This window comes from Penicillium canescens (genome assembly GCF_028828765.1).
Source record: "Penicillium canescens strain IBT 15451 chromosome Unknown utg000002l_segment0_segment0, whole genome shotgun sequence".
Classification (NCBI taxonomy): Eukaryota; Fungi; Ascomycota; class Eurotiomycetes; order Eurotiales; family Aspergillaceae; genus Penicillium; species Penicillium canescens.
Window position 1 is genome coordinate 3,062,622 of NW_026703964.1, and position 24,259 is coordinate 3,086,880.

The 24,259-nt window shown below is 49.2% G+C and overlaps 8 protein-coding genes across 8 annotated transcripts; 3 read left to right on the top strand and 5 right to left on the bottom strand.

Moving 5' to 3' along the window:
* Positions 1 to 779: 779 nt before the first annotated feature.
* On the bottom strand, positions 780 to 2,560 carry N7446_002361 (MCT family MFS transporter; the record flags this gene model as incomplete). Its single annotated transcript, XM_058511110.1, has 3 exons — positions 780 to 807; positions 878 to 1,144; positions 1,209 to 2,560. 3 exons carry the CDS (start codon positions 2,558 to 2,560, stop codon positions 780 to 782), a joined length of 1,647 nt encoding a protein of 548 aa, XP_058376646.1.
* A 6,126-nt stretch (positions 2,561 to 8,686) lies between these two features.
* On the top strand, positions 8,687 to 10,641 carry N7446_002362 (uncharacterized protein; the record flags this gene model as incomplete). The annotated part of the gene is made up of 5 exons (XM_058511111.1): positions 8,687 to 8,951; positions 9,038 to 9,137; positions 9,192 to 9,204; positions 9,254 to 9,471; positions 9,525 to 10,641. The coding sequence occupies 5 exons, from the start codon at positions 8,687 to 8,689 to the stop codon at positions 10,639 to 10,641; spliced, it is 1,713 nt and encodes a 570-aa protein (XP_058376647.1).
* Positions 10,642 to 11,749: 1,108 nt separating this feature from the next.
* On the bottom strand, positions 11,750 to 13,907 carry N7446_002363 (serine/threonine-protein kinase; the record flags this gene model as incomplete). Its single annotated transcript, XM_058511112.1, has 3 exons — positions 11,750 to 12,899; positions 12,953 to 13,197; positions 13,485 to 13,907. The coding sequence occupies 3 exons, from the start codon at positions 13,905 to 13,907 to the stop codon at positions 11,750 to 11,752; spliced, it is 1,818 nt and encodes a 605-aa protein (XP_058376648.1).
* A 1,274-nt stretch (positions 13,908 to 15,181) lies between these two features.
* Positions 15,182 to 17,755, top strand: N7446_002364 (uncharacterized protein; the record flags this gene model as incomplete). Its single annotated transcript, XM_058511113.1, has 1 exon — positions 15,182 to 17,755. The coding sequence occupies one exon, from the start codon at positions 15,182 to 15,184 to the stop codon at positions 17,753 to 17,755; it is 2,574 nt and encodes an 857-aa protein (XP_058376649.1).
* Positions 17,756 to 18,108: 353 nt separating this feature from the next.
* On the bottom strand, positions 18,109 to 18,357 carry N7446_002365 (uncharacterized protein; the record flags this gene model as incomplete). The annotated part of the gene is made up of 1 exon (XM_058511114.1): positions 18,109 to 18,357. One exon carries the CDS (start codon positions 18,355 to 18,357, stop codon positions 18,109 to 18,111), a length of 249 nt encoding a protein of 82 aa, XP_058376650.1.
* A 216-nt stretch (positions 18,358 to 18,573) lies between these two features.
* On the bottom strand, positions 18,574 to 19,116 carry N7446_002366 (uncharacterized protein; the record flags this gene model as incomplete). The annotated part of the gene is made up of 1 exon (XM_058511115.1): positions 18,574 to 19,116. The coding sequence occupies one exon, from the start codon at positions 19,114 to 19,116 to the stop codon at positions 18,574 to 18,576; it is 543 nt and encodes a 180-aa protein (XP_058376651.1).
* A 1,011-nt stretch (positions 19,117 to 20,127) lies between these two features.
* On the top strand, positions 20,128 to 21,297 carry N7446_002367 (GIY-YIG nuclease family protein; the record flags this gene model as incomplete). Its single annotated transcript, XM_058511116.1, has 1 exon — positions 20,128 to 21,297. The coding sequence occupies one exon, from the start codon at positions 20,128 to 20,130 to the stop codon at positions 21,295 to 21,297; it is 1,170 nt and encodes a 389-aa protein (XP_058376652.1).
* A 774-nt stretch (positions 21,298 to 22,071) lies between these two features.
* Positions 22,072 to 24,183, bottom strand: N7446_002368 (cytochrome P450; the record flags this gene model as incomplete). Its single annotated transcript, XM_058511117.1, has 10 exons — positions 22,072 to 22,103; positions 22,269 to 22,460; positions 22,523 to 22,567; positions 22,631 to 22,805; positions 22,855 to 22,971; positions 23,044 to 23,218; positions 23,271 to 23,448; positions 23,505 to 23,685; positions 23,758 to 23,994; positions 24,082 to 24,183. The coding sequence occupies 10 exons, from the start codon at positions 24,181 to 24,183 to the stop codon at positions 22,072 to 22,074; spliced, it is 1,434 nt and encodes a 477-aa protein (XP_058376653.1).
* Positions 24,184 to 24,259: the final 76 nt, after the last annotated feature.

Genomic DNA, 24,259 nt, shown 5'->3' on the forward strand with positions numbered 1-24,259 from the left:
CAAATTGGATGCAGGATGGAGAACAATCCAAGACGAAGGAGAGAAAACCCAAAGATTCCAGGTAGAGTAGGGAAGCAGCGGAAGAAGACGTGGTAATCACGTCGTGTATTTATTGAGATCCAGAAATGAATGATGGTCTGATGAACACTCGATGCCATCAGTAAGCCAGGTCAAGTATTTGGAGGTGATGTCGCTATTTGTTTTGCTCCTTTAGGACGATGTGTTGGTACCGTGGTGAGAGGGCGACTCGGTTGTCCTATAGGAATTCATTCCCAGGGTTCAATCCATGGGTTGGTGAGGTACTTGTCGGGATCATCGTGACTAGATATTTAGATCAGGGAAGGGGTTGATGTTGTTCCCGCGGATATCTTCTGCGCCCTGGCCAGGTCCAGCCCTAAGTCGGCGCATACCGAAAGTATTGCATGTCTACATATTGCTTGATTGAGTCTAGATGAATTATGGTAATAACTAGTATCATAGAAACTGGTTTTCTTTGTCTTATCTACTTTCCTGCATCTGTTTGGGGTCAATTATAACGACGTCCCTGATGTGCGTAGGTAGGGCTCACCGGGTTGGTTCGGTGCGGAATCGTCATCCGCTGGAAATGGCCTGAGAGCGGGGTGCGATGTCCGCCGGACCCCTAAATTGGGTGATCTCATTTCATCATTTCATCATTTCTATGAAGCCATTGCAGCGGTCTATGGGTCGCAAACAAATAACAGTCATTAGGAGAAACTATGTACAGATAACTCAATGAACAAACGCTCTTCAAATATTGGCTATGGATGCAAGCTGTTCATGTTATCGCTGTAAGAACCAAAAATGAAGCAAAATGATGAAGCAATGGTCTTGAGAAAACCCAACTTTTGTGTCTAACCTTTTAATTTGTGAATCATGAATCGTGTCAGTGTTACCAGCTATCAATATTGGAACACCGAGGTAGGTTATTGTATCCGATTCCGAAATACCAAGTTCGGGATTAGTAGATCGCGAGGGGTGACGCCAGCCAACCTGAATAACCTTTACGGCGGTGCAACATGCCAGACCAGCAGCATAGCAGACAATAGTGAATGTAATCAGACCCCAGTATGATCCATTGCAGCGTGACAAGATTTCACCAGCGATGGGAATTCCGGTGAGAGTACTGTGGTAAACTTTTGTCAGTTATGTGAAATCACAAGCAGAAGCAAAATAACAAAGGAACTCACCCGAAGCTCACGATGGTGTAGGCAGTTGCGTAATACCGACCGTAGTTTTCAGTCTTGCAGAGTTGACCGACACAGACGGGCGTCAAGCTGATGTTGCTTCCACTGGAGAAACCGAAAAGCGCAGAGTACACAATCAGTAGGGGTAGACTGGTCCCGGCGGGCAGCCACAGACAGGCATTGCAAAGTAGGCAGAGCGCTACGGTTGCAATGAGAGTGTTGAAACGACCCAGGAAATCCGCAAAGAAACCTGGGAGCCATCGACCAAAGAATGAACCAGCATTCAGGATTGCGATGATTTGGTAGGAGAATTGGGTTGAGAAACCGTGGTCGAGGGCGTAGGATGAAATATAACTAATCGGCACGAAGAGACCCCACTCGATGAAGAAGACACTGGCAGTTGTAAGTGCGAATCGAGAATCGCGGAAGATGCGGAAATCCGGGAGAATGTTCTCCTTGGAAAATGGCTTCTGAGGCAGTCGAGACCTGATGAGAAGGTTTGCGAGTCCCAGTACAATCAAGCAGATCAATGCAACAACTCGGGTCGCCCATGCCCAGCCAATCTTGGGAAAGAGACTTTCCAGAATCAAAGGGAAAGCAATACCTCCGATAGAACCACCGGTGGCAGCCATTCCAGTTGCGACTCCACGTTTCTCGTAGAAGAAATGGCCAATCGCCGAGATGGCCGGGGTGAAAATGAGAGAGGCGCCGACTCCACCCAGGACACCAATGACCAGCATGAAGTGCCAATATTCAGTGCAGAAACCAACAAGGATGATCATGGCCATTTCAAAGACGGAGCCTGCGAATACGAGGAGGCGTGGGCCACGTGCGTCGAAAATGGGACCGATTTGCACTCCGCAGAAGAAGGTGAGGAAGGCGAACATTCCAAAGATCCATCCAATACTTCCGGCGCTGTATTCTTTCAGCTGGTGTGTTTGGATGTAGGCTTGGAATGTGCCTATGGTGTTGACCAGCCCGAGGGATCCAAACAGGCCAAGGAAGCTACCAAGCACAACCAACCATGCTTGGAGGCCACCCTCGGGGTAGGTGTTGCCCTCTGCATCGGTTGTGACTCGACTAACAGGGTCTCTTTGGGCTGACCTGTGAGACGGGGCCACTGTAGATGCTGTTCGGTAGACTTCATCCTGGGTGGCTTCTTGCTCTGGGGCAGGGTTGGTCAAGTCGGGTTGGGCTTGCTTTTCGTAGTCTGTGTCTTCATTCTTCGTCTTTTCTTGATCCACGTTGACAGGGCTCTTCTCTGTGAATGCCGTCTCAATTGCATGGGCAGTGTTCAAAATATCAGGTCCATGGTCGCCAAAGTTGATATTGGCAGACCCGACATTGGTGGACATTCTACGGAAAGGGCCGTTGTTTGATTCTCCGTGTTTTCTCCACGTTGAAAATGACTTGTCGGAGAGCTGTGAATCTGGGGGAACTGGGAAGAAGTTGGGTAAAGAGGGGTCGATATTAGCAATCGAGACTTGGAGTCATATGCAAATCCAATGGAGAATTTTGCGCGGAATTATTCCCATTGGTGTTAGGGCGGATCCTCGGGGTCTCTAGTCCGTTTTGAGGGTGTTAGAAAAATCAGAGAGCGAGTTTATTGGCAGCCGTGGCTTGGAGTGGAGCTAACAGCATCGGGCAGGTCCAGCACAGCCAAGACATTGTATACCTAGACCAATAATCCTGATCCTTTCTCCGTATTCTGAGCTTTTGATTCATGTGAAGTATATCATTTGACCTTGTGGTTTCCTAGGAGATTTATATACGCCGTCTTGAGTCAAAATATCTGGAAATACTTAGGTCTGGGCTATAGATATAGTCAGTATGTTACTATATGCCACTGATAGCCAGCTACCTATCATGCAGCATTTCCCGGTAGTGTTGGGGTAGATCCTTCAATCATAATGCAGTAAGTAGGTGGGCAAACAGGGTCATCTATCATATGCAATTGGTGACTATATGTACCAGCTTCATCTACATGGACAAATATATATAACCACTCGATCGATAGGGTCTCTCCCCTACAGTGAAATATAATATCGATAAATGACAGCAATACCCTTCCAGATCACTTAGCCTACGAAACATGCTAGAAGAGACATCTGCGCCCAGATGTTCATAATAATTAATTTCAATGTAGGGAAATTGTCCAATATAGTGCTATATTGCTTCTGGATCATTAATCACGTTGGGCCGATCTTTTACATCGCACTGGGCTTGTGGTTTAGTGGTATAATACTCCCTTAGCATGGGAGTGGTCCGGGGTTCGATTCCCCGCGAGTCCATTCTTTTTTGCTTTTTGTTTTTCTTCAACCACTATACAATATAGTCTTGACACCTTTATTTTGGCCATTAAAACATAACAACGTGCTTCTCTATTTTCTTATCATCAAGTTACATTGACTCGGTGAACGCCGAGTCCCAGATAACCCAACTGCCGCAAACGGCCCTGAGCCTTATCAGTCTCAGTCCGGTGTACCAAGCCTCACATCCAGCCGATCGCATGCGAACAAGCAACACGCAGAAAGCTTGGCGTCGTATCTTAAACCCCGAAGCTGCAGGCACAATCATATTCAGGTACCGTCTCCCACGTTGTGATTGTTTTATTGGCGACGCGTCCGTTCCCGCTCCCCGCATCTCCGGCCATGAATATAGTCAGGTGCGAGGTGATTCGGCCATCTTTCTTGTATATGGATAATTCACCCGGATATTACGACTGCGAGACCACAGTATCTTAGCAAAGAAAACAGACACTTCCGCCGCAAGCCGGTTGTCTCAAGCCACCGGCAGGCAACCTCATACAAATCGAACTGCATGATGGATGTGGAGGCAATGGTGCTTAGCCGACGGGTTAGTGAGGGGATAAGGACCAGTCAAGCCAATTAGAAGCTGCTCCTGCTCTTCGTATACAAGCTTTACTATCCCAAATTAAAAGATAACTGTCGATCTAGCCGGAATCCGTCGCTGCTCCGACCCTGGTCACATCTGTGCGTATCCCCTCAATGCCGCAGATGCAGCCATGACCATGCACAAATTATTCATTCCAACAGCAGCGTCGTTAAGATAGCAATCCCACAAGAAAGATGCTATGCTCAAACCAATAATAGTGGCAGACTAGCAGACTCAGAAACAAATTTCCTTTTCCGGGGTTGGGCAATGACCCCACTGGAACTGATATCAGTGAATGATCACAATTGACAGGGGCCGCGGAGGCGTAGAAGAAGCATCAGTTAGTCCAAACTAGGTAAGTTCTCCAATCTTCCAATCAACCCCCACCAGTCCCGGGGTTATATAGCTGTGCTTCCCCCCACTCAAATGGGCGAACGAATATTTCACTCCCCCTTGGTTCCTGACTCGGGTCCTCTATACAGACCCCAACAGAATGTTGCTCAAATCGGTGGTGACATCCGCACTCCTGGCCCTGTCACTGGGCTCGGAGGTCGTGGATGCTTCCAAGCATGGTAAATTCGGACAGAAGGCACGCGTGCCTCAGGAAAGGGCGAAACGAGCCATTGAGGCTCGAAGCGAGGAGAAATCGCACCCGAAGAAAGACTTTCGCTTTCTGAGCAAGAATACTGAGCGTGGGTGTTAAGCTGCTCCCATTTACCACCAGGATAAGAGCTAATGGATTAATAGCTTACTTGGTGGACTCCCTACCCGATGTTCCATTTGATCTCGGCGAGATGTACTCTGGTTTGGTGCCAATTGATAAACATAACGAGTCTCGAGCGCTGTTTTTCATCTTCCAGCCTACTATCAACGAGCCTGTTGATGAAGTCACCATCTGGCTTAACGGTGGTCCCGGATGTAGTTCCATGGAGAGTTTCTTGCAAGAGACTGGTCGATTCTTGTGGCAGCCGGGCACTTTTGCGCCGGTGGAGAACCCGTATGCTTGGGTAAACTTGACCAATGTGCTGTGGTGAGTATTGTATCTCGGATCGAATTGAGAAATTGATTGTTAACATTGTGAAGGGTTGATCAACCTGTTGGAACGGGATACTCAATTGGCACCCCAACGGCCGATTCCCAAGAGGAGACTGCGCAGGACTTTATCAAGTTCTTCAAGAATTTCCAGGAGCTTTTCGGGATTAAAAACTTCAAGATCTATGTCACTGGAGAGAGTTATGCCGGAAGATATGTGCCCTATATCTCCGCTGCGATGCTGGATGAGAAGGACAAGGAGTACTTTGACCTTGACGGTAAGTGGTGATGAGACGAAATATTGAAACTAGTCTGACAGTTTCCAGGTGCATTGGCATACGACCCATGTATTGGACAATTTGACTACGTGCAAGAAGAGATCCCTGTCGTACCCTTCGTCCAGCAAAACGCCAACCTATTCAACTTTAACGAATCCTTCATGGCAGAGCTCGAGAAAAAGCACAAGTCCTGCGGATACGAGGATTTCATCGACAAATACCTCACCTTCCCACCACCCGAAACGCAACCTCCCATGATTTTCAACTATACCACAGACGCCGACTGTGACCTCTTCGACCTCGTCTACTACGAAGTCTTCCACATCAACCCTTGCTTCGACCTGTACGAGATCAACCTAATGTGCCCCCTTCTCTGGGACGTCCTCGCCTTCCCCACTTCCCTGGTCTACCAAGCAGCAGGATCAACAGTCTACTTTGACCGCGCAGACGTCAAAGAAGCTCTCCACGCTCCGAACGTCACCTGGGCCGAGTGCTCCGCCGAAGCCGTATTCGTAGGCGGAGACGCCGGCCCCGAACAAGAAGGCGATATTTCCGCAAATCCAATCGAGCACGTCCTACCGCAGGTCATCGAAGCCACAAACCGCGTTCTAATTGCTAACGGTGACTTCGATATGGTCATCATCACCAACGGCACGCTCATGGCTATCCAGAACATGACCTGGAATGGTCATCTCGGTTTCCAGGAGAAGCCGTCTACGCCTATTGACATCAAGATCCCGGATTTGCTGTATGCTGATGTCTTTGCTGAAAATGGTGCTTCGGATCTAGATGGGCCTCAGGGTATCATGGGTGTTCAGCACTATGAGCGTGGTCTTATGTGGGTTGAGACTTATCAGTCTGGTCATATGCAGCCGCAGTACCAGCCCCGTGCGGCTTATCGACACCTTGAGTGGCTGCTTAGACGTACTGATGAGATCTAAGTGTGGAACTAAATAGAGCTATTGTGAGCATGTACCTGTGGATTGAGGAGGGTTATAGAACGGGGTCTAGTATGTCATGTTATGTATACAAATAAGAAATGAAATACATATACAGACTTGTATTTCCAAGACAGACCGCAACTTATCAAGGGATGGCCGATCGATGTTGTCATTGCATTACCCCAGAAATTTCCACGGTATCCCCATGTGGTACATGTATTGACTTCCCACGTAACATGCATCAAGGGTACATTATTCGGTATTACCTCGGAAATCATTGATTGCTTTCCTACTTTCCACATAAATGTTCAATCACAACAGTGATCGATTAATCTATTGTTGAGTGATGTCACAGCCACCGGGGCTGGCCTGCCGCTTTGAGTATAACGTTTGCCCTCTCGGCAATAACGCGGAGATCAATAGTAATTGTGGAATGTGATTTGTGCCAGCTACGTTATCAGTTTCTCCTCCTTGAAGTTCTCCTGATTAGGAGTTTGAGTTTATCCCCCTGCCTATTCCCAGAGTGGATCCCTATATGAGATAAAGCCCCAGGGCAATAGAATCTTCGACTGTACCACAGTCAACAGACGGTGTCAGTGGCACAGAGTGCTCTAATACGCTGAAGCATAGGTCACACGAACCTCGCATTGCATACTTAGTAGTACTTCGTACGAGTTCACGCGATTAATCCCCTGCGCAATTGAAATCTGCCAAGATTCAAGGCTCCCCCACAGAATTTGTTTTAGCCGTCGACAAACAAGACAGCCATTCAGAAGGTAAAGCATATCTCTAGTGCATTATCTTCCACTTTGAGTCCTTCCCATCATATCAGGCCATGCCAAGTTCAGTCTCAGCCGAGGACTCTCCACCTCCACGAGGGAGTCATGACATTACCGGTAATGTAATTTATAACTACACGATCGACTGTGATTGGACGGGAGCAAAACATGGTCCCCTCCGAATGCGGCATACGGCCACGCCAAGCCCGAGACGCTTTGGGCGCTCCAGGGTATTCAAAGCTTCCATGCTTGATCTTCCTTTCAGGGCTTGGGTTTACAAAGGTTTATGTTTGCCTGCTATATTGTCGTCATTCTGCAAAAGGGTTACAAAGATATAATTGAAGATCCGGTGACAGAGATGCCGAATAGAGCTAGAGGTGACGTTGTAAGCACGTGGATCACATTATATCCGGCCTTGATCTCCTACATGAATACATGAAGCGGTCTTGTTGCAAAAATTTTCCAAGTGGATCACGACTACCAATGGGAAATCGGTGTCGCCGATATTGATGGGTATTCATTGGTGCTACCATTTGGGCTTTATGTATGTTCGTTAAACCCGACTCACGGCCGATACCTCTCTCTGCCCAAATGGGTTTCCGAGTAAATTTCAAGCATTTCCATGGAATCGCTGAGCCAGAGAGTCAGAGAGAAACTGAGGCTGAAGGGAACATTGTTTTTGCCTTGGTGGCCCGCTCAACGCGGGAGAGGCTCGTGCCACCAAAGGCTAATACTGTAATACTGTAGCCGCTAAGATGTGCCGTCAGCCACTATCGTTGCCTTTTCTAATGTATTACTTAGTCAACTTTTATCGTCAAAATTTACCGCAAGTATGCCGAGGACAACCGAGTCCTTACAATGGAAGTTGTCTACGTTGGACTTGGAATATCGTTTGTACCCAAGTTCCGCGCCAGTCTCGTATTGTTACGCGTGTCACAGTTCCATCCACTTTCCGCACTAGGCCTAATATGGGCATATGGTAATTTAAATGACTATATACAGCAGGTAGCAGATCCCACCTTCCTTCCTTCCTTCTCTTCTTCTGTGAATCCCTCAACCACCATCTCTCCTCTTGTACAGGTATCCAAGCTTGCCTTACACTTTATTATATCATTTGTTCTGTGGTACATGCTCTCAGATCATTCACCCTTGTGAGAAAGACAAAAGATATCTGTTTCCAACAGCAAAGGCCAAGCACTCCTTTCAATCCGATTCCGCATTTCAGTAGCAAGCGATCTTGCATCACCCTGGCGGCAACAATACATGACTGCGACTGCGACAGCGACGTTTCCAGCATCCATAGCGATTGGCCCACATTATCCATCGGAACCAGTCCTTGCGCCAACTTCGGTCTCACGACAGAACTGCCCCGACATCCAAATATAAGACCCAATTGCATCATCCCATCTCTGTAGACTCGTCTTAACTGGCTAGCCTCGAAACCCCTCTGCGAAACTCGAACGAACTAGATCCGCGACCAACTCGGCAGATAGCAGCAACTCCCGCAGGCGATTTTACCCGTTTTCCCTCCAAAGCGCCATTTATATAGAATCATCATGGGTCTCGAGAAATTTAACCCTTTCAAAAAGGATCGCCAGAACTTCCCGGGTGTTGTTATCCCGTTGGCTGGTGCCCCTGCCCCCGCGCATAGCCCTAACATCACCGAGAATGACGACAAGGAGACCAAGAGCTTGGACCTTGCATCTTCTTCGGAGAATGGCGCTGCCGGCTCTCAAATTGGATCTACTCTGACTTTGGAAGCCCTTCGCGCAGAAATCGAATCTGACGTTGCTACTGCGACTCATGACTCGGCCTATGATCGTATGTTTTCCTCTCATGTACTTTATTTTCTCCCCAGTCGAAGTTTCCAGTGACACGATTTTTGGATTTTGGCTGATTCGATATAGGCAAGGCGAAGGTGATCAACAGGGCTTTGCAGGATATTGGCATGGGCCGGTATCAGTGGCAGCTGTTCTTCCTTTGTGGTTTCGGTTGGACTGCGGATAAGTAAGCATTCTTCCTTCTTTTGCTGCAATCAGATTACTAAATTCTATCTTCTAGCCTCTGGCTTCAGGTGAGAAATAATTACTGTACGTCACGTGGACTAAACTAATCATGTGTAGGGAGTTGCCCTAACTTTGACACCCATTTCTTACGAATTCGGACTCTCCAGTACATGGGTGCGTTTCACGACCTGTGCCCTGTTCTTGGGTCTCTGCATCGGTGCCTCATTCTGGGGCATTGCTTCTGATATTGTTGGCCGTCGTCTTGCTTTCAACACTACCCTCTTCCTTGCTGGTGCCTTCGGTCTAGCTTCCGGTGGTGGCCCTACCTGGATTGGGTAAGATCTCCTATGAGAAATCCATCCGAAATTACGCTAATTAATTAATTTAGAACATGTGCTCTTTTTGCTTGTCTGGGTCTTGGTGTGGGTGGTAACCTGCCCGTCGACGGTGCTCTTTTCCTGGAGTTCTTACCCTTCGTCTCTGGTAACATGTTGACCATGTTGAGTGTCTGGTGGCCCGTTGGCCAGCTGATTGGCAGTCTGCTTGCCTGGGCCTACATCCCCAATTATAGCTGCGCGGGCTATGAGGGCTGCACCAAGGAGAAGAACATGGGCTGGCGCTACTTGGTGCTCACCCTAGGCGCCATCACCTTCGTCATGTTCATCTTACGATTCTTCTTTTTCCACCTATATGAGTCTCCCAAGTACCTTCTCTCTCGTGGGCGCCAGGAAGAAGCCGTCGCCTCCGTCCATGGCATCGCCTACAAGAACGGCGCCCAGACCTGGTTGACCAACGAGATCCTCAACGAGATCGGTGGCTACCCCGAGGGCCAGGAAGAAAAGACCAAGCTAAGCTACGGTCAAATCATCGGCCGCTTCTTCTCCAAGTTCTCCATGGAGCGCATCGGCCCTCTCTTCGCCAACAAGCGCATGGGCTTCAACACCGCCCTCCTCTGGTTCTGTTGGGCCACCATTGGCATGGGGTACCCCCTCTTCAACGCCTTCCTGCCCCAGTATCTCGCCACATCTGGCGGCGAAGCCAACTCCAACTACATTACCTACCGCAACTACGCTATCACCTCTATTGTCGGTCTCCCCGGCTCCATCTTGGCCTGCTGGACTGTCGAGATCAAGTACATCGGTCGTAAGGGTACAATGGCAATCGCTACCCTCATCACCGGCGTCTTACTGTTCTGCTTCACTGCCTCTACCAACTCCGACATCCAGCTGCTGTGCAGTTGTCTCGAGGCCTTCTTCCAGAACATCATGTACGGTGTCCTGTACGCCTATACCCCAGAGACCTTCCCGGCTCCTAACCGTGGCACCGGCACTGGTATCTCCAGCTGCTTGAACCGTATCGCTGGTCTCTGTGCTCCGCTTGTGGCTATCTATGCCGGCAGTGCAAACCCTAACTCGCCTATTTATGCCTCTGGTGCTTTGATTCTGGCCTCGTTCGTTGCTATGTGTCTCCTCCCCATTGAGACTCGCGGTAAGCAGACGCTGTGAGGATCATCGACAGCCAGTGCGATTCATCCAATGTTCGAAAGAATAGACGCAAACGCCAAAAATAAAATATACAACAGAACAGGAAGAGGAAAGCAGATTGCCGACACATTTTACATCCCTCTTCCCTGCATTGCGATCAGAATAGATTATGGATTACCAGAGGTGTATACTGCTTTCTGGCAGGAAAGATCCGCGCCAGACGGAGTGTTGAAGCCAGCACCTTCTTCCAGTCCTCTACCATCGGATCGAAGAAAGGGACCTTTTCCAGTTGAACATTTCTCCCAATACAAGATACCAACTTTGTGATTTTTGTGAATATGTACTACTACCTTACATTTACATATGTTCCATGATTATGGTATTTTCGATTCGCTGATTCCAAGTCTATGACTATTTACATATGTATCATGAATGCAATTGATTTGATCAAACAAGTTTTTAATTCCAATAAAAATTCGGATATCCTTTTTCTTGTAAGACCCAAGATGCCAAGATTTCGTAGTGAAGTGACGTAAGAACCATAAGATGGAAACTTGCAATGGAGACGCCGAAGTACAGGGATTGAAAGTCTAATCTACTACTGACTACAACGGTCAAACCTCACCTCAGAAGGCAACGAGAACAGCAAAACCGATAATAAACGACGGAGACATAATGTTGCTGCATCAGTATGGGCCAGAAAAGCAAGTGATAACAGACAAAAGAATAATACGAGGAAAGATGCCTAAGGGAAAAAAGAAGATAATCCTTAACAAGTATGTAAACCCTATGAAACGATAGCAGAAAGAAACTCCATTCCAGCCCGGACAAGCACCACAACTCAGAGAAAACGAAGAAGAAAATCCCACATCCCCCATCTTCCACTCGAGACCACAGAAGAATGCAGATATTCTTCGCCGGGTAAGATCCTTAACGCGCAAACAGCTCGATCCAGATAAAGCAAAAGGAAAATAAGAATGAAGATAAAGAGACAGTGCCATGAGAAGATAGGGTCAACCCAGAGAATAAGAAGAGAAAAAAGAGATCCGTAGAGAACATCGCTCATAAACAAGTGCTGGAAAAGTTATGATGACATTAAGACCGAAGCCCTCGAGATTGGTATGTTCGTCTATGACACCGGCTGATTACGACGACCACGCTTCTCGAGGAGTGTGGCGCCGTCGAGGGTGAGCTCGAATGGTTGGTGGGACTTGCGGAGGGTGCTCTTTGCCGCGGAGGCGACGTTAGCGTCGTGCATGCCGTAGCCCTGGCGGGCCTTCTGTTGGTGGGGAGCAGTTCGTGCTTGGGCGGCGCTGCTCTGGTTGCTGAGGTTTGTGGAGCGCAGCTTGGCTTCCATGCCGGCCATCTCGCCGGTGCCTTGGGCCTTGGTTACCTTTTCTGGGGGCTGGCCGCCTAGATGATGGTTGTATTCTGGTTCGTCGTCGTAGTCTTCGTTGAGGGCGCCGAGGGCCGACTGGAACCCAGCTGTGCCGGTGCGGTTTGTGTTGCGCACATTGGCGCGACGCTTGCCTTCTTCTTCTTGTCTGTGGACTGCGTAGCCAACGTCGAAGACCTCACGGAGGTTGAATGCGCCGGGAGATCGGAAGTCCATACGGCGGTCGGATGTTACGGAGGGCTGGTCGAGGAAGCGGGCACTGGCAGGTTGGTAGGGGCCGTGCTCGGCGCTGATTGAGTCGAATTGTTGGCCCTTCTCAGTGGTTTGGAGGGGTGTGGCCAAAGGGGGTGCGTCGGCGGCGGCGGTGGTTTCCTCGTCTGTGCCGCGGATCCAGGGGTGCTCAAGGAATTCCTTGATCGTGAACCGCTTCTCGGGGTCCACGGTGAGAAGGTGAGAGATCAAGTCCTGGGCAGACTTGGAAATGTCATCCCACCATGGTGACAGGAAGGTGTATTGGCCGCGTGCGACTTTCTCGGTGAGGACCTGGATACTCTCGTCGTAGAATGGAGGGAAACCGCATAGCAGAGTGTAGAGCACACATCCCATTGCCCACATATCTACACTTTTGGAGTAGCGCTCATCCTTGACGATCTCTGGAGCAGTATACCCGACTGTACCGCAAGGTGTCATCGTTTGGCTATCCCAGATCACCTTGGACAGACCGAAATCTGCGAGCTTGATCTTGCCAATGCCACCTGAGCCATGGCCAGGAATAAACTCTCCCTCATCTTCTTTATCTTCATCGCCGGGTTGCTTGGGCTTAGGGTTTTTGGTTGGGACATAGGGAATCGGGTAAAACAGGAGATTTTCGGGTTTGATGTCACTTTAGCAAGTGTTAGCTCGGGATCAACGTCATTGGGCTGGCGGGTAACAAACCGATGAACGACACCTGATGTCTCATGCAAATATTCAATTGCTTGTGCGACCTGGGTGATAACATGCCGACTGAGATCCTCGCTGAAGTAGGTCAATCGCACGATCTGATGGAATAATTCGCCGCCGGGGCAAAGCTCGAGGACGATGTAGTAATATTGTCGTGATTCGGAGAAGTCGATCAGTTTGGTGATATTGGGGTGGTCAAGGTTGCGCATAATCTGAACCTCCTTGAGGATATTTGCTCGCTGAGAACATGAGAGTTAGCGACGAAGCAGGAGATAGAGGAACGCTGGAAGAACGTGAACAGGGGCAGTTGGTCTGGCTGTCAGAGGCGAGCCACAATTGCCACCGAACAGGTAGAGCGTGAGAGATAAAATTGCGCACCTCGGCCGCCTTGGGGACTTTTTTGACGGTGGGATAGTGAGGATCGTTCTACACAAACATATTGGCGGGCTTTTCTACATGGACGGATTGCGCACCATGTAGTGAAGAAAGAAATCAAGGAAAAGAAGGAAAACCACTGGTGTCTTACCTGATTGCTATTCATTTCGAATTTCCGGACGACCTTGATGGCCACCTCGCCATATTCCGTTGTGGTATCCTTAGCCCGGTAGACGTTGCTAAAAGCACCATCGCCCATCTTTTCCACCAGGATCCAGCGATCCAGGCCCGGGTATTTGGGCATTTTAGATCGACTCAAATTTTCTTCTGCGACCAAGCGTTCAATCTCAGCAGAGCGATCTTGCCTGACCTGTGAATCAGCCTGCTTCTGGGGCGCATTGACCCTGCCTTCGGGCCCAAAAGCTTCCAAGGCGGGTGAATATTGGCCTAATGGCTGTCGCTGTTGCTCGGCATGAACGGTAGAAACGTCGGTGGTGGGCTCGGAGTGAGGGGTGACTAGACGGGCTTGCTTGCCATGCCTAATGAAGTTCTTGATATTCTGTATTGTGCTCATAATGCCGGGTCGTGGGTCGTCGTGGAAAGGATTTGCGACAGTGTCACAGACAGGGAAAAAACGGGAAGAAGGCAGTCTAGGCAGGTTCAAGAAGAGAAGGAAGGTAAAAGAGTCTCCACCTCAAAAATCAGAAAAGGTAAGTTAAAAAAAGCAAGAAGGAAAAGGGGGAGAAATGAGGTCAGATATCTGGCGGGGGAGAAGTCAACGCCTATGACGATGTGCGATCTTCGTGCGATGTCATCGTTGTTGCGGCTTGGCCACCGCCAAACTGGTATTCCCAGTTTCCAGTTCTTTTTTATATTACTTCCTTCTGGTGTGATATATCACCTTTGCTTCTCAAATTACGACGGTTTCTAATATATTGAACCTTCCCTAGTCTATTTCATCACCATCTGGGGTGCATACCACAGTGTAGATAGAGCCTCGCCAATGCCTACTCTCGACATCATAACCCCAGATCTCACGACCATGCCGGTTTCCGTAACCGAATGATGAAAAGCAACCCCGGCTTGTGTGGAGAATATACCGTCATCACCCATCGCCACATGCTTGTATCCGGATTCACATTGTTTGTTCTATATTGCATTGACTCTTGCTATTCGTGCGGAGGGGTCCGGTATTGGCAATATTGGCAATATTGGCAAATCTAGGAGTGGAATGTGATGTGAGTCTGTTAGAGACCTGCAGGACCCAAATATGCCGTAAGGAGGATGTAAAAGATTAAAAAAAGAAAAATGCAAGCCACTTCGTGTCTCAGGAACAGATTAAACATGCTCCACATGGCCTCGAAGATCGAAGTACTCCGTACTGTAGAAGGTGTTAAAGATGAGCGTAGTGGAGTGCATGGGCCAACAGGAAATGGTCGATATCTCCCCTCTGGCATTTGATCTTCCTTATTGGTGTATTGCTCTCTTCACATACCCAGTTTTGATCGGAGGGGAGGTTGAGACTTAAGACGTGGCTGCCCAGCCACACACGAATATCGCCAATCTTCACTCTTCCACTCCCCGTCTCGCAACGAGACAGCCTGACAAAGCATACTGATCGTCCTTATCGGACTCGAACCTCGACTGATCGACTCCCTTGCATCGTGCAGAAACAAAGCCGCTGCTTGAGAACCACCAACTTCCATCATTGGTCGCATAATTGGCCGCAGAGTGCTTTCGCGCAATGCGACCCTTGCGGACCTATTGAAACATTCCAGGTCATGATCCATATCTAAAGGCTAATCACCGCCAAAGCGACCGTGGATTGTATCTTCATCTGTCCCAGAGATGCCGGGCATGGAAGTGACGGGACCGGAGGGTTCGCAAGCACTCGAACGGCCGCTGCTGAGGTCTCACAAGGCACTTCCTCGGCGGGGCATGACCATTCCCAGTATCGAAGTTATCCAACCGGTCTCACCGGATCAGAATAGGACACTCAACGCGACGCCTGCGCCGCCCTTGACACCTCCCGATGCAGGCCACGACGTCGACCGAACCCCCCGGAAGATGGATTCGTCCCTGTCCGACCTTACAACAACTGGGATGTTGACCCCCCGCCGCGCCTCGAAGCCTCCGACCCCCGATGTGACTCCTCCTAGAACGAACGCGAATAAGCGACCTCTCTTGAGCCAGTTCGTGCATGTGTCCTCATCATCGCGAGCTGACTCGTTCCAAACGGCTAATGAGGACATCTCTTCGTCTGATGACATGGATACCCCGGTGCGCTCATCTCAGACCACGACTCAGACATCCAGACAAAGAAAGCAGCCATCTAAGCCACCCGCCGCAAATGGTTATCATTCATATTTCACCAGCGCGAGAGAATCCCCGCTGGTTTCTGAACAGCCTAGCGACACTGAGTACGTAAATGGATTCGAGTCTTTTGATGGAGATTGGACCATGGACACGATGGACGGGTCTCCGACACCAGCTGGGAAGCGAAAATCTGCACGGAAATATCCTCAACTGAAGAATCAGTCAAGCCTGGACAGGAATGTATTGGATGTGAAACACCTGGATGCCTCTTTGATGCGGGAGAAGAAGCTGCGGGATCGCGTTCATGGTGCACATGAACTGACGACTACCTCATCTATGGAGCGATTCCGTGAAGAGATCGGTTGGCCATCATCGGAAGGTACAACCAAACATGGCGATCCTGTAGCCCGTCCCTTGTCAGTCATCTCGTCGACATCTACCGTCTCGGCGATGATCATCGACTCCCCCAAAAGAACCCAGCGAATTCTTCGGCATACTGAAAAGCGAAGCTCTTTGCGATCTGCCAGCTCCCCCATCACCCACTCGGAACGTACCTCTTATGGGTCCCTTCCTGAATCGCAACATCGTCTGGTCCACAAGGCCGCTCGCATTTCCGAGCAGGGCCGCCGAAGCGCATCATCAGGAAGGTCATTCTCGGCCCAAACTAGCAACAGCGCAATAAACCCCAACATTGAAACTATCAAGGTGGTGGTCATACCAGAGCGAAGTTCATCCCTCAACTCTGGTCGCAACAGCTTTGCTTCTTCCAAGCCGGGCTCTCAACGATCGAGCCGTCGTCCCCCGACTACCTCAACTGGTCATGTAGATATGACCCGACAGAAGAAACGTACCATGTCTGACTCGGTGTCCATGAAATCTCACGCGACTGATTCCAGAAGTCGTAGTATCGGGCGACCTGTCATCCCACCCCGAAGCTCATCGCTTTCTGCGCCAACAAGTCGGAACAATTCTCGCGCCACATCTCTTACCACGGCCAGTTTGCAAAGCCACAATCTAGCCATGGACTTTGAAATGCAAAAGCGTCGTGATCAGCAGCCAGTGTCTCCACCTCGCCATAACGTCTTATCTTATGATCCTAGCGATTTTCTCGAGGTTCCCAACATGCATGAGTTTGCAGCCGCTGACGATATGACCCTGCAACCCCCTTCGTTGCCGTTCACCCAAGGATCGATCCCGTCATCTTCACCAGGGCCGATAGAAATCCAGGAGGCTACAGCTGTCAGCTTGTTTGCACATAACAACCGATCTCTGCTACTTGTTGATCCCCGAATGCAGTCATCCAGACGTCCTCTCCATGAGTTTGGAATCTCCAACGGCCCAATCAATCTTCGCACACCAGACAATCCACCCCAGCCAGGAATGATGACTGTCGACTCCCCGTTGAAGAACCCTCGCCCTCCACCCAAGCCACCAATCGCCAAACCTCTTCCTCCGCTTCCCTTGCATGAGGATGACAACGGTACGGATGAAAGCAAAGGTCTCAACGGACGATGGAGCTCAGTACGTCGCACCTGGAACGCTCGCCCACGGTCCGAATCCTTCAACACCCTAGCAAGATCATTCACCATGAAATCAGCAAAGAACCGAACAACGGGAATAGAAATGGACAGTCGCCTGTACCCCTTCTGGCGACCTCGCCCATTCTGGGAAGGCATATCCGACTCCCCCAAGAAGACGGGTTCACCGACCCGTCAACTGCCCCTGAACCCAAACGACTCCTTGGTAGTAAACAACACCCTCGGTCTACCCCAGCAGCGAATCATCTTCGACGGCCCGCCCGCTTTCGCACGGCGCAGCCCAGAAATGAAGCGCCTTTTCAACGGAATGACCAGCAATGGTAGCTTAGTCGCCCCAGGCATGTTCCGCACCGGATCGCCACTGCACCCATCTCGCTTCCGAGTCCTCTCCCACTGGGGTCTGCGTGTCCAGTCGATGTCCTGGCGCAATATACGCAACCGGCTCCGACGTCTGCGCCAACGCCGTGATGAGCGTAAACGCGCTGTCCGGAGAGAAACTCTCAAGCAGAGTATCGGCGGCCCTGTCTATGTAGCATCCAGCGCTACTAGTGGGATCCCCGGGAGGTAATGAATGATGCTCTTCCCCTCCACCCCCCTCTCTTTTCCTCCGTTATTATGCCCCGTTTTCATGCCTGGCTGTGTTTTGCAGCCAGCCTGACGATATCATGATGCATCTGGGAGTCATTTGCCTTTTCGGTTTTGAAACTTTGAAATTTATCTTATGGCCACGCCTGGAGATTTATGTTTGAAATGAGGTCTATGATGATTATGAAACACGACACTTGTGATGATGATAATGAACTTACTGTTACCCACTGCTTCTAAATTGCGTTGATTATTGTTGATATCTTTGTTGGGTTTGAATGTACTATTAGTTCATTGCATCTATTTTTATGCTTAGCATACGTATCTATCCTTTATTTACTCGGTTTGTTCATCAATCTCTCTCCGAGTAGGGGGTTTCATCGTGTCCGAGATACCTTCCCTGCGTCCGAAGGTTGTGCGACACTGGGAGGTTTGCTTGAGAATTGTCTCACCTCTTCGAGTATCCATGGTCTCATCTTTGGAGTAATCTTCGCTGGAGTAGATAAGAGATGGGCCATTAGCGGACAGGCGAAACAATCCATCGTAAATGTGCAGGATTTTTGATCGAGCAGGGCAAAGCTGCATCATGGCACACTCGCCCAAAAATATCCGGATCCTCTACACCAAGCCATGAGGATAACCAGCCATCTTTCAAACCAGGCCTTGTTCAAGAGTCACAAGTACAAGTACAAGCATATATCAAATCGAATTCTAACAAGGGGGTATCAAACACCAAACAACATATCCATAACGGCAGCAAATCAAACCATCTCAAATAAAAAGAGCATCAGAACAAGGACCTCAAGACCTCCCACCCCAATAGATATTCCCCCTCCCACGTCCCCTCTTGCCCCTTCCTCTCACACTAGACCGACCCCGAATAGCCATAGACCCATACTCCATCTCCTGCTCTGCACGTTGTCTCCGCCGCTCAGCCGATTCCTCTCCAGAAACAGCACTAGCACCAACACCGGAACCAGAGCCTTGTGATGTTGCCCCATTGGAGTCCTCTACCGACTGCGCCGCTATCTTCTCACGATGAAGCCTGAGCATAGCATCCCAAGTCAGCGGGTCGAGAAAGGGCTGTGGTGCCGAGAAGGGGACTTCGATGCGGGGTATCTGGGGTAAGTCATCTTCTTCGGTAGCTGGAGTAGAACTTGGATTTGGATTGTCTTTTCTTGTTTGGAGGTATTCTTGGTAGGACTGTTTCAGGCGTGTTTCTGCGGGGTTTGCGCTGGGGTTGAGAACTCGTGGATACCGGTTGGTTGTTGATGTTGGTTTGAGCGGGCGTTTGTTCGGGATTAGTCGGGGTCGGTTTGGTTTGGGGGAAGTTGAGGATGACATCTTTGTCCTATATACCCGTGACTTCCTAGAATTCTGTGTTGTTGTAAGAGGGAAAAGTTGGAGTGGGAGTTGGAGGTAGGATCTCTTATCGCTTATCGGGAGATTTGCGTCATTTCAGCTATAACTATGAACTATTGAGAAACTCTTGGCTTCCACAATTGTCTATCTATAGGGGGTTGGATAAGGAAGAGGAGATCAAAATATGAACAGTGGGGTAACATTGTTTAAAGCAGCAATCAGCACACTATAAATGGTACTATAATCTCGTTTTAGCGCACGGAATAGGTTGTGAAAGCCCTCCAAAGCTGTTGCCAACGGAGAAGAATAAGACCAAAAAATAACTGGAGACAATCAGAGCTAGCAGGGGACTTCTATCACCTGCCTAGGTAGTTTTAGTGCTCTATAAGATCCCCGAAATTGAGGCTGGGGCTGTTAGCGTCGGGCATGAACCTATCCAAGTTTCGGCCCCCACAGGTCCTCTTCCAACATCAATGCCTGGCACACATAGCGACAGGTATCCATCCACGTCAATTCACGAGCCATATCATAAATCGAAGGACTTTGAAGTTGCTCACCATCTGGTTTTGCCTTAGGTCCAGGTCTCGAAATGGAGCTTCACTGGAACGGCTGAGGATCCCTGTCAACGAACGACGCCAATGCACGCGATTCCCCTTAACAGGGCCCCGAAAGCCCCAAAGTCCCCAACCTCGTGCGAGATTCTCCAATCATCATAGTCTTGCGTGAAGCTATCTCAGGCACAGCCTGAGATCCCCCTGTCGCCCACGACAAAAATAGGAAGGTAACGAAGAAACAAACGGGGCTTATACCGATTTCCTCATTACCTGATACACTAGATACGCCCAGGCCATGAGCTAGTTCATTTCAGATGAGCTGAAAAGAGGGGGAATAGGGACAATGCATTCGGCCCTAAGGGTTTGTTTCACGCTCTTCAAAGTACTTATTACCCGCCCTCTAGGCTTCTATGATTGTCTTTCCTATACAGTTTGAATGATGAGCTCCTCCATGGAGACACCTGTCAACACGTTCATTTATCTCTCAGGCTTGCTGGAGATCATATATAAACAAGCATCCACGTTCAGCTGCGCGCAGCTCGAAAGCAATGCAGAGCCCTGCGGCAATAATCTCAAAGGGAGCCTCGACCTTGTCGCAGAATCCTTTGGACAATTGTTTGCTATCATCAACGACCCTTGTCGTGTATTCCACGACGAAGATGGTGCATTCGATACCGTCCTCACGCAATTCATCCAGAGTTGCCTATGTCGAAGTCAACACCAAAAAAATGCCGACCACGCTATGAGCCAGTGGAAAAAGGAGCTTTACAATCGCGATATTAGATGCCGTTTGCGTTTAGAACTAGAAGAATATCTTTCCAAACGCTTGGAAGAGTCGATCACTTCCACCCCACTATCCTCAACAAGGTTCAAGCTCCGCGTGTCCAAAACACCAGCGAGAACCGATGAGGACGTGGCACGCAAAGTGGTGAAAAAAGCACGCGAACCCCTCTCGGAACTGGACAAAAATCCTGGCCGTCTCTATCTTATCTCTCTTCCGGGACTAGCAGACATGTTCAAATTGGGATTTACAGCGGGGGCCAAGGCGCGATTTTCTGATCACAGGCGGTGCTATGGAAACATCACAATCGTGAAAAACGCATTTCTGCCCTATGCTCGTCGAATCGAGCAACTTATCCTCGCCGAACTATCCCGGCAGCACTACATGCTCACTGAGAAGTGCGAAACTTGCCACCGTACCCACAAGGAATGGCTCCTAATCGGCAAAGACGACATGGTGAACGTCTTTGACAAATGGGTTGCATTTGCCCGCGGAGAGAACGAATATGCCCCTGGAGAGAATGAGCCTTACGACAAAAACGGCAATTTCAATTCGAAAGATGTGGTGCTACCACCTCCTGCTGGGGATTTTAAGTTTCCACCTTCACCTTCATCGAAAAAGAGTTCTCGTCGATCAAATGGGGCCTCGTCACAAGATTCACCTTCTAAACCTGGCCCTGCCAGGTCTGATAGCAGTGTCCTTGTTGAAGGGATTAGCAGACTGAGCTTGGGCGACAGCCAGTCTCTGCCTGATGAGGGTGACGATGACAGCGACTCACACCCCATCTCATCCCTTCCCGCCAGACTAGCTGCTGCTCGTATGAAGTAAATTGTTGTGCTTATGTTTTTCCTGTTTATATCGTCTTTGTCTCATGTTATAGCCTTACCCGTAAATTTTCTGAAAATATAGCTGCTTCTCTTTAGCGAGTGCCACTTGTTCGATACTAAGTTGTTTGCTACCTACAATGAAGAATAAAATTAACTAGCTAAAGGAGCAGAGGCAATAAAACGAGATAATGGTAATATACGGTCCAGAGAAGGGATATAGCTAGAGTATATGCGTAGAGGACATTGTAGACAGGTTAACAGAGAGACCCTTCTTCTGACCTATCGTACGAAGAACACAGATTATCCTCAAGCTTTACGTTTCCTTTCCCTATACAGGTCTTACGTATGAAGAAGTAGACAAGATCAGACGAGATGATTTTTAAAACATCAGTCATTTAAAAAATTGGGAGCATTGTTCGCAATAAGGAAAGTATACAGGACAATACAAACTAAGCGCTACTTCAGGTATAAACTGACGCTAAGGGCCTCAAGAAAGCGGTGACAGTCCAGATGAGAAAGCAAATGCGCCGCATATGAGCTATACTATTACATTACTGTATGTATTCCAAAGATCCTCCGCCTTACCTCCCCACCGAAAGCGCAGCCCCGCTAGCCCTCCATAATGAAAGCCCCTACTTACGCAAACGCAAGCCAATCTTCAGCCCAAAATTCGGAACATAAAACTCCTCGAATGAAAGCGACCCGGCCAAAGTCCCCGTTGATGAATTCGGTAGGAAGAGGTCATAGCAAGTAAGGACGTGAGCAAAAGCCAGCTTCATGAGCGCGCAAGCCATCCATCGGCCGGGACTAGATAGAGGACAAACACGAGTCCAGAGTGTCAGCCGATGGGATCCAGGCGGTTGAATTTGAAATCGAGACACAGCCCTCCCCTCTGCAGAATAGCCCTAGTGCGAGACTGACAAGGGCGAACCAATCGATTGGAAACATAATTTGGATTTAAATTTGACTTACCAGGCATGCACACCCATCCAAAGACCAGATAGTCAGGACTCAGATCGACGAGTTGACTGTTCTTGGCTCCCGCTGCTGTGCGCTTCACGAACCGGAATCCGTCGAAGTCGTTGGGGTTTTCGTAGTTTGTGCTTAGGCGTTGGATTAGACCGCTTGGGACGGCAATGTGGGAGCCTTGTTTGAGGATTGTTCCTGTTCGAATATTTGTTAGTTAGGTGGGAGGTAGAGTATGATGCTGTGGAGTTGAGACGAACCGTTCGAGAGCTTCAGGTCGTGGACGCAGACTCGGTGGGCAGACACTAGATGCATGCTACTGCGTTAGTTGGGCCTCTCTATTTCCTGGTAACCTGCTGTAGACATACGGGCTGCAGGGGGATGCAGTCGCTGGCACTCCTTTAGGAAACTATCCATCAGGACCATGGCATCACAGGCCAGGACGGTAGGTCCCATCTTGGCAAAGATAGCATCAATCTCCTCTCGCAGGGGAGCAATATACTCAGGGCGACGGGCTAGCTCGGCAAGGGCACCGTACAATCCCTTTTGGATGGTCAGCAGAGAGAACATGTGAAAGGGTGTACATACATACATAGGCCGTGGTATAGATAAAGGCAAACTGCAACAGTAGCATTTCACCAATGACCTCTGCATAAGTCCATTTCTCGCGGAGCACCGAGCTTTCATACAGCCAGCGGAAGATTTCGACCTGCTGATGATTAAAAGCCACTCAGCAGACACCGAATCTGGAAGGAGGAAAAGAAAGCAAAGAAAGACACACAGGGTTATCTGCATCGTCGGGATTGGTCTCGATGCCCTTGTTGTCGCCACTAAATATCTCGGCGTGATATTCAGCGGCGCGTGCATCAAAGTGCTTGAGCAGAATTTTGCGTGAGGCATGCATGTCCCAATTAGTACCTAGAGTGGCGAGGCGACTGATAAATCCACCAATGTACCTATTCGGGGGTTTAGTTCGAGGTCGTTTCAAATAAACCAAGTATATCTCACCGTTTCAACCAATCTGGAACCATAAACTGGACTCGAGTAGTTACTATCATTCCCAGAATATGTTCTTTGACTGCATTGAGATACTCCTCATCCTGTGAAAGCCGCGAGCCAACCATCGCAAAGCTCCCGCTGCGTGCTACGATGGAGTATGCGAAGTCGAAACACCCAACGTTGCATTCTACCATCAATTATCAGAAATCATGTAAGACAACCAAGGTAATCGGAGGAACATACCACCAAATTTCAAGTCCAAGCTTCTCAGCTGTGCGAGAATGGCCTCGTTCATCGAGGGCATGTACTGATCCAGATGTTTGTAGACCGTGGCACGAATCACACCGGGCGTGGTCTTTGCGATCTTCGGCCATCCCCCATCCCTAGGGAAGTACCCAGGCATAACATGAGAAATCTGCAGCAACTGTTCACACAACAATGTTAGCATATCCAATGCTTGACTGACTTGTACTTAGTATAGCATAGCATAACCCACCTGGTCAATCCACGGCTCGGGCGAGACAGCAGTACTTCGGAGATTCTTCAACTCCTCGATTAAATCCAGCTTGCACAGCACGACTTGACCGAAGCGGAATGTGCGCGGGATCTCGAATAACCCGTTTGGGAATTTGTCATAGCCTTCCTTTATTAGGCTCGGTCCATCCACGACGAATCTGTAGTGTTGGTATATAATCGAGAAGAAGCCTTTGGATGTGGCGAATGGAGTGCCCACCTGGTAGGATTGTATTGGGTTAGTGGGCTTGGGTTGTTCTTTGGGCTTTTGTATTGAGGTGGAAATAATGAGCCGAGCATCACTCACATTTGCCAATCGGTTTGAAGTAAGGACCAGAGCGACTGAGGTGACAACCACAATGACCGTGGCCGTAGCGCAAAGGGTCAGTAGAAAAGGCCGAAAGGACATGAAGTCTGAACTCGAGAAATGGGAGGTAGACTTCCCGGGTCCATAGAGGTATTTCTCGAACCAACGGGATATCTGC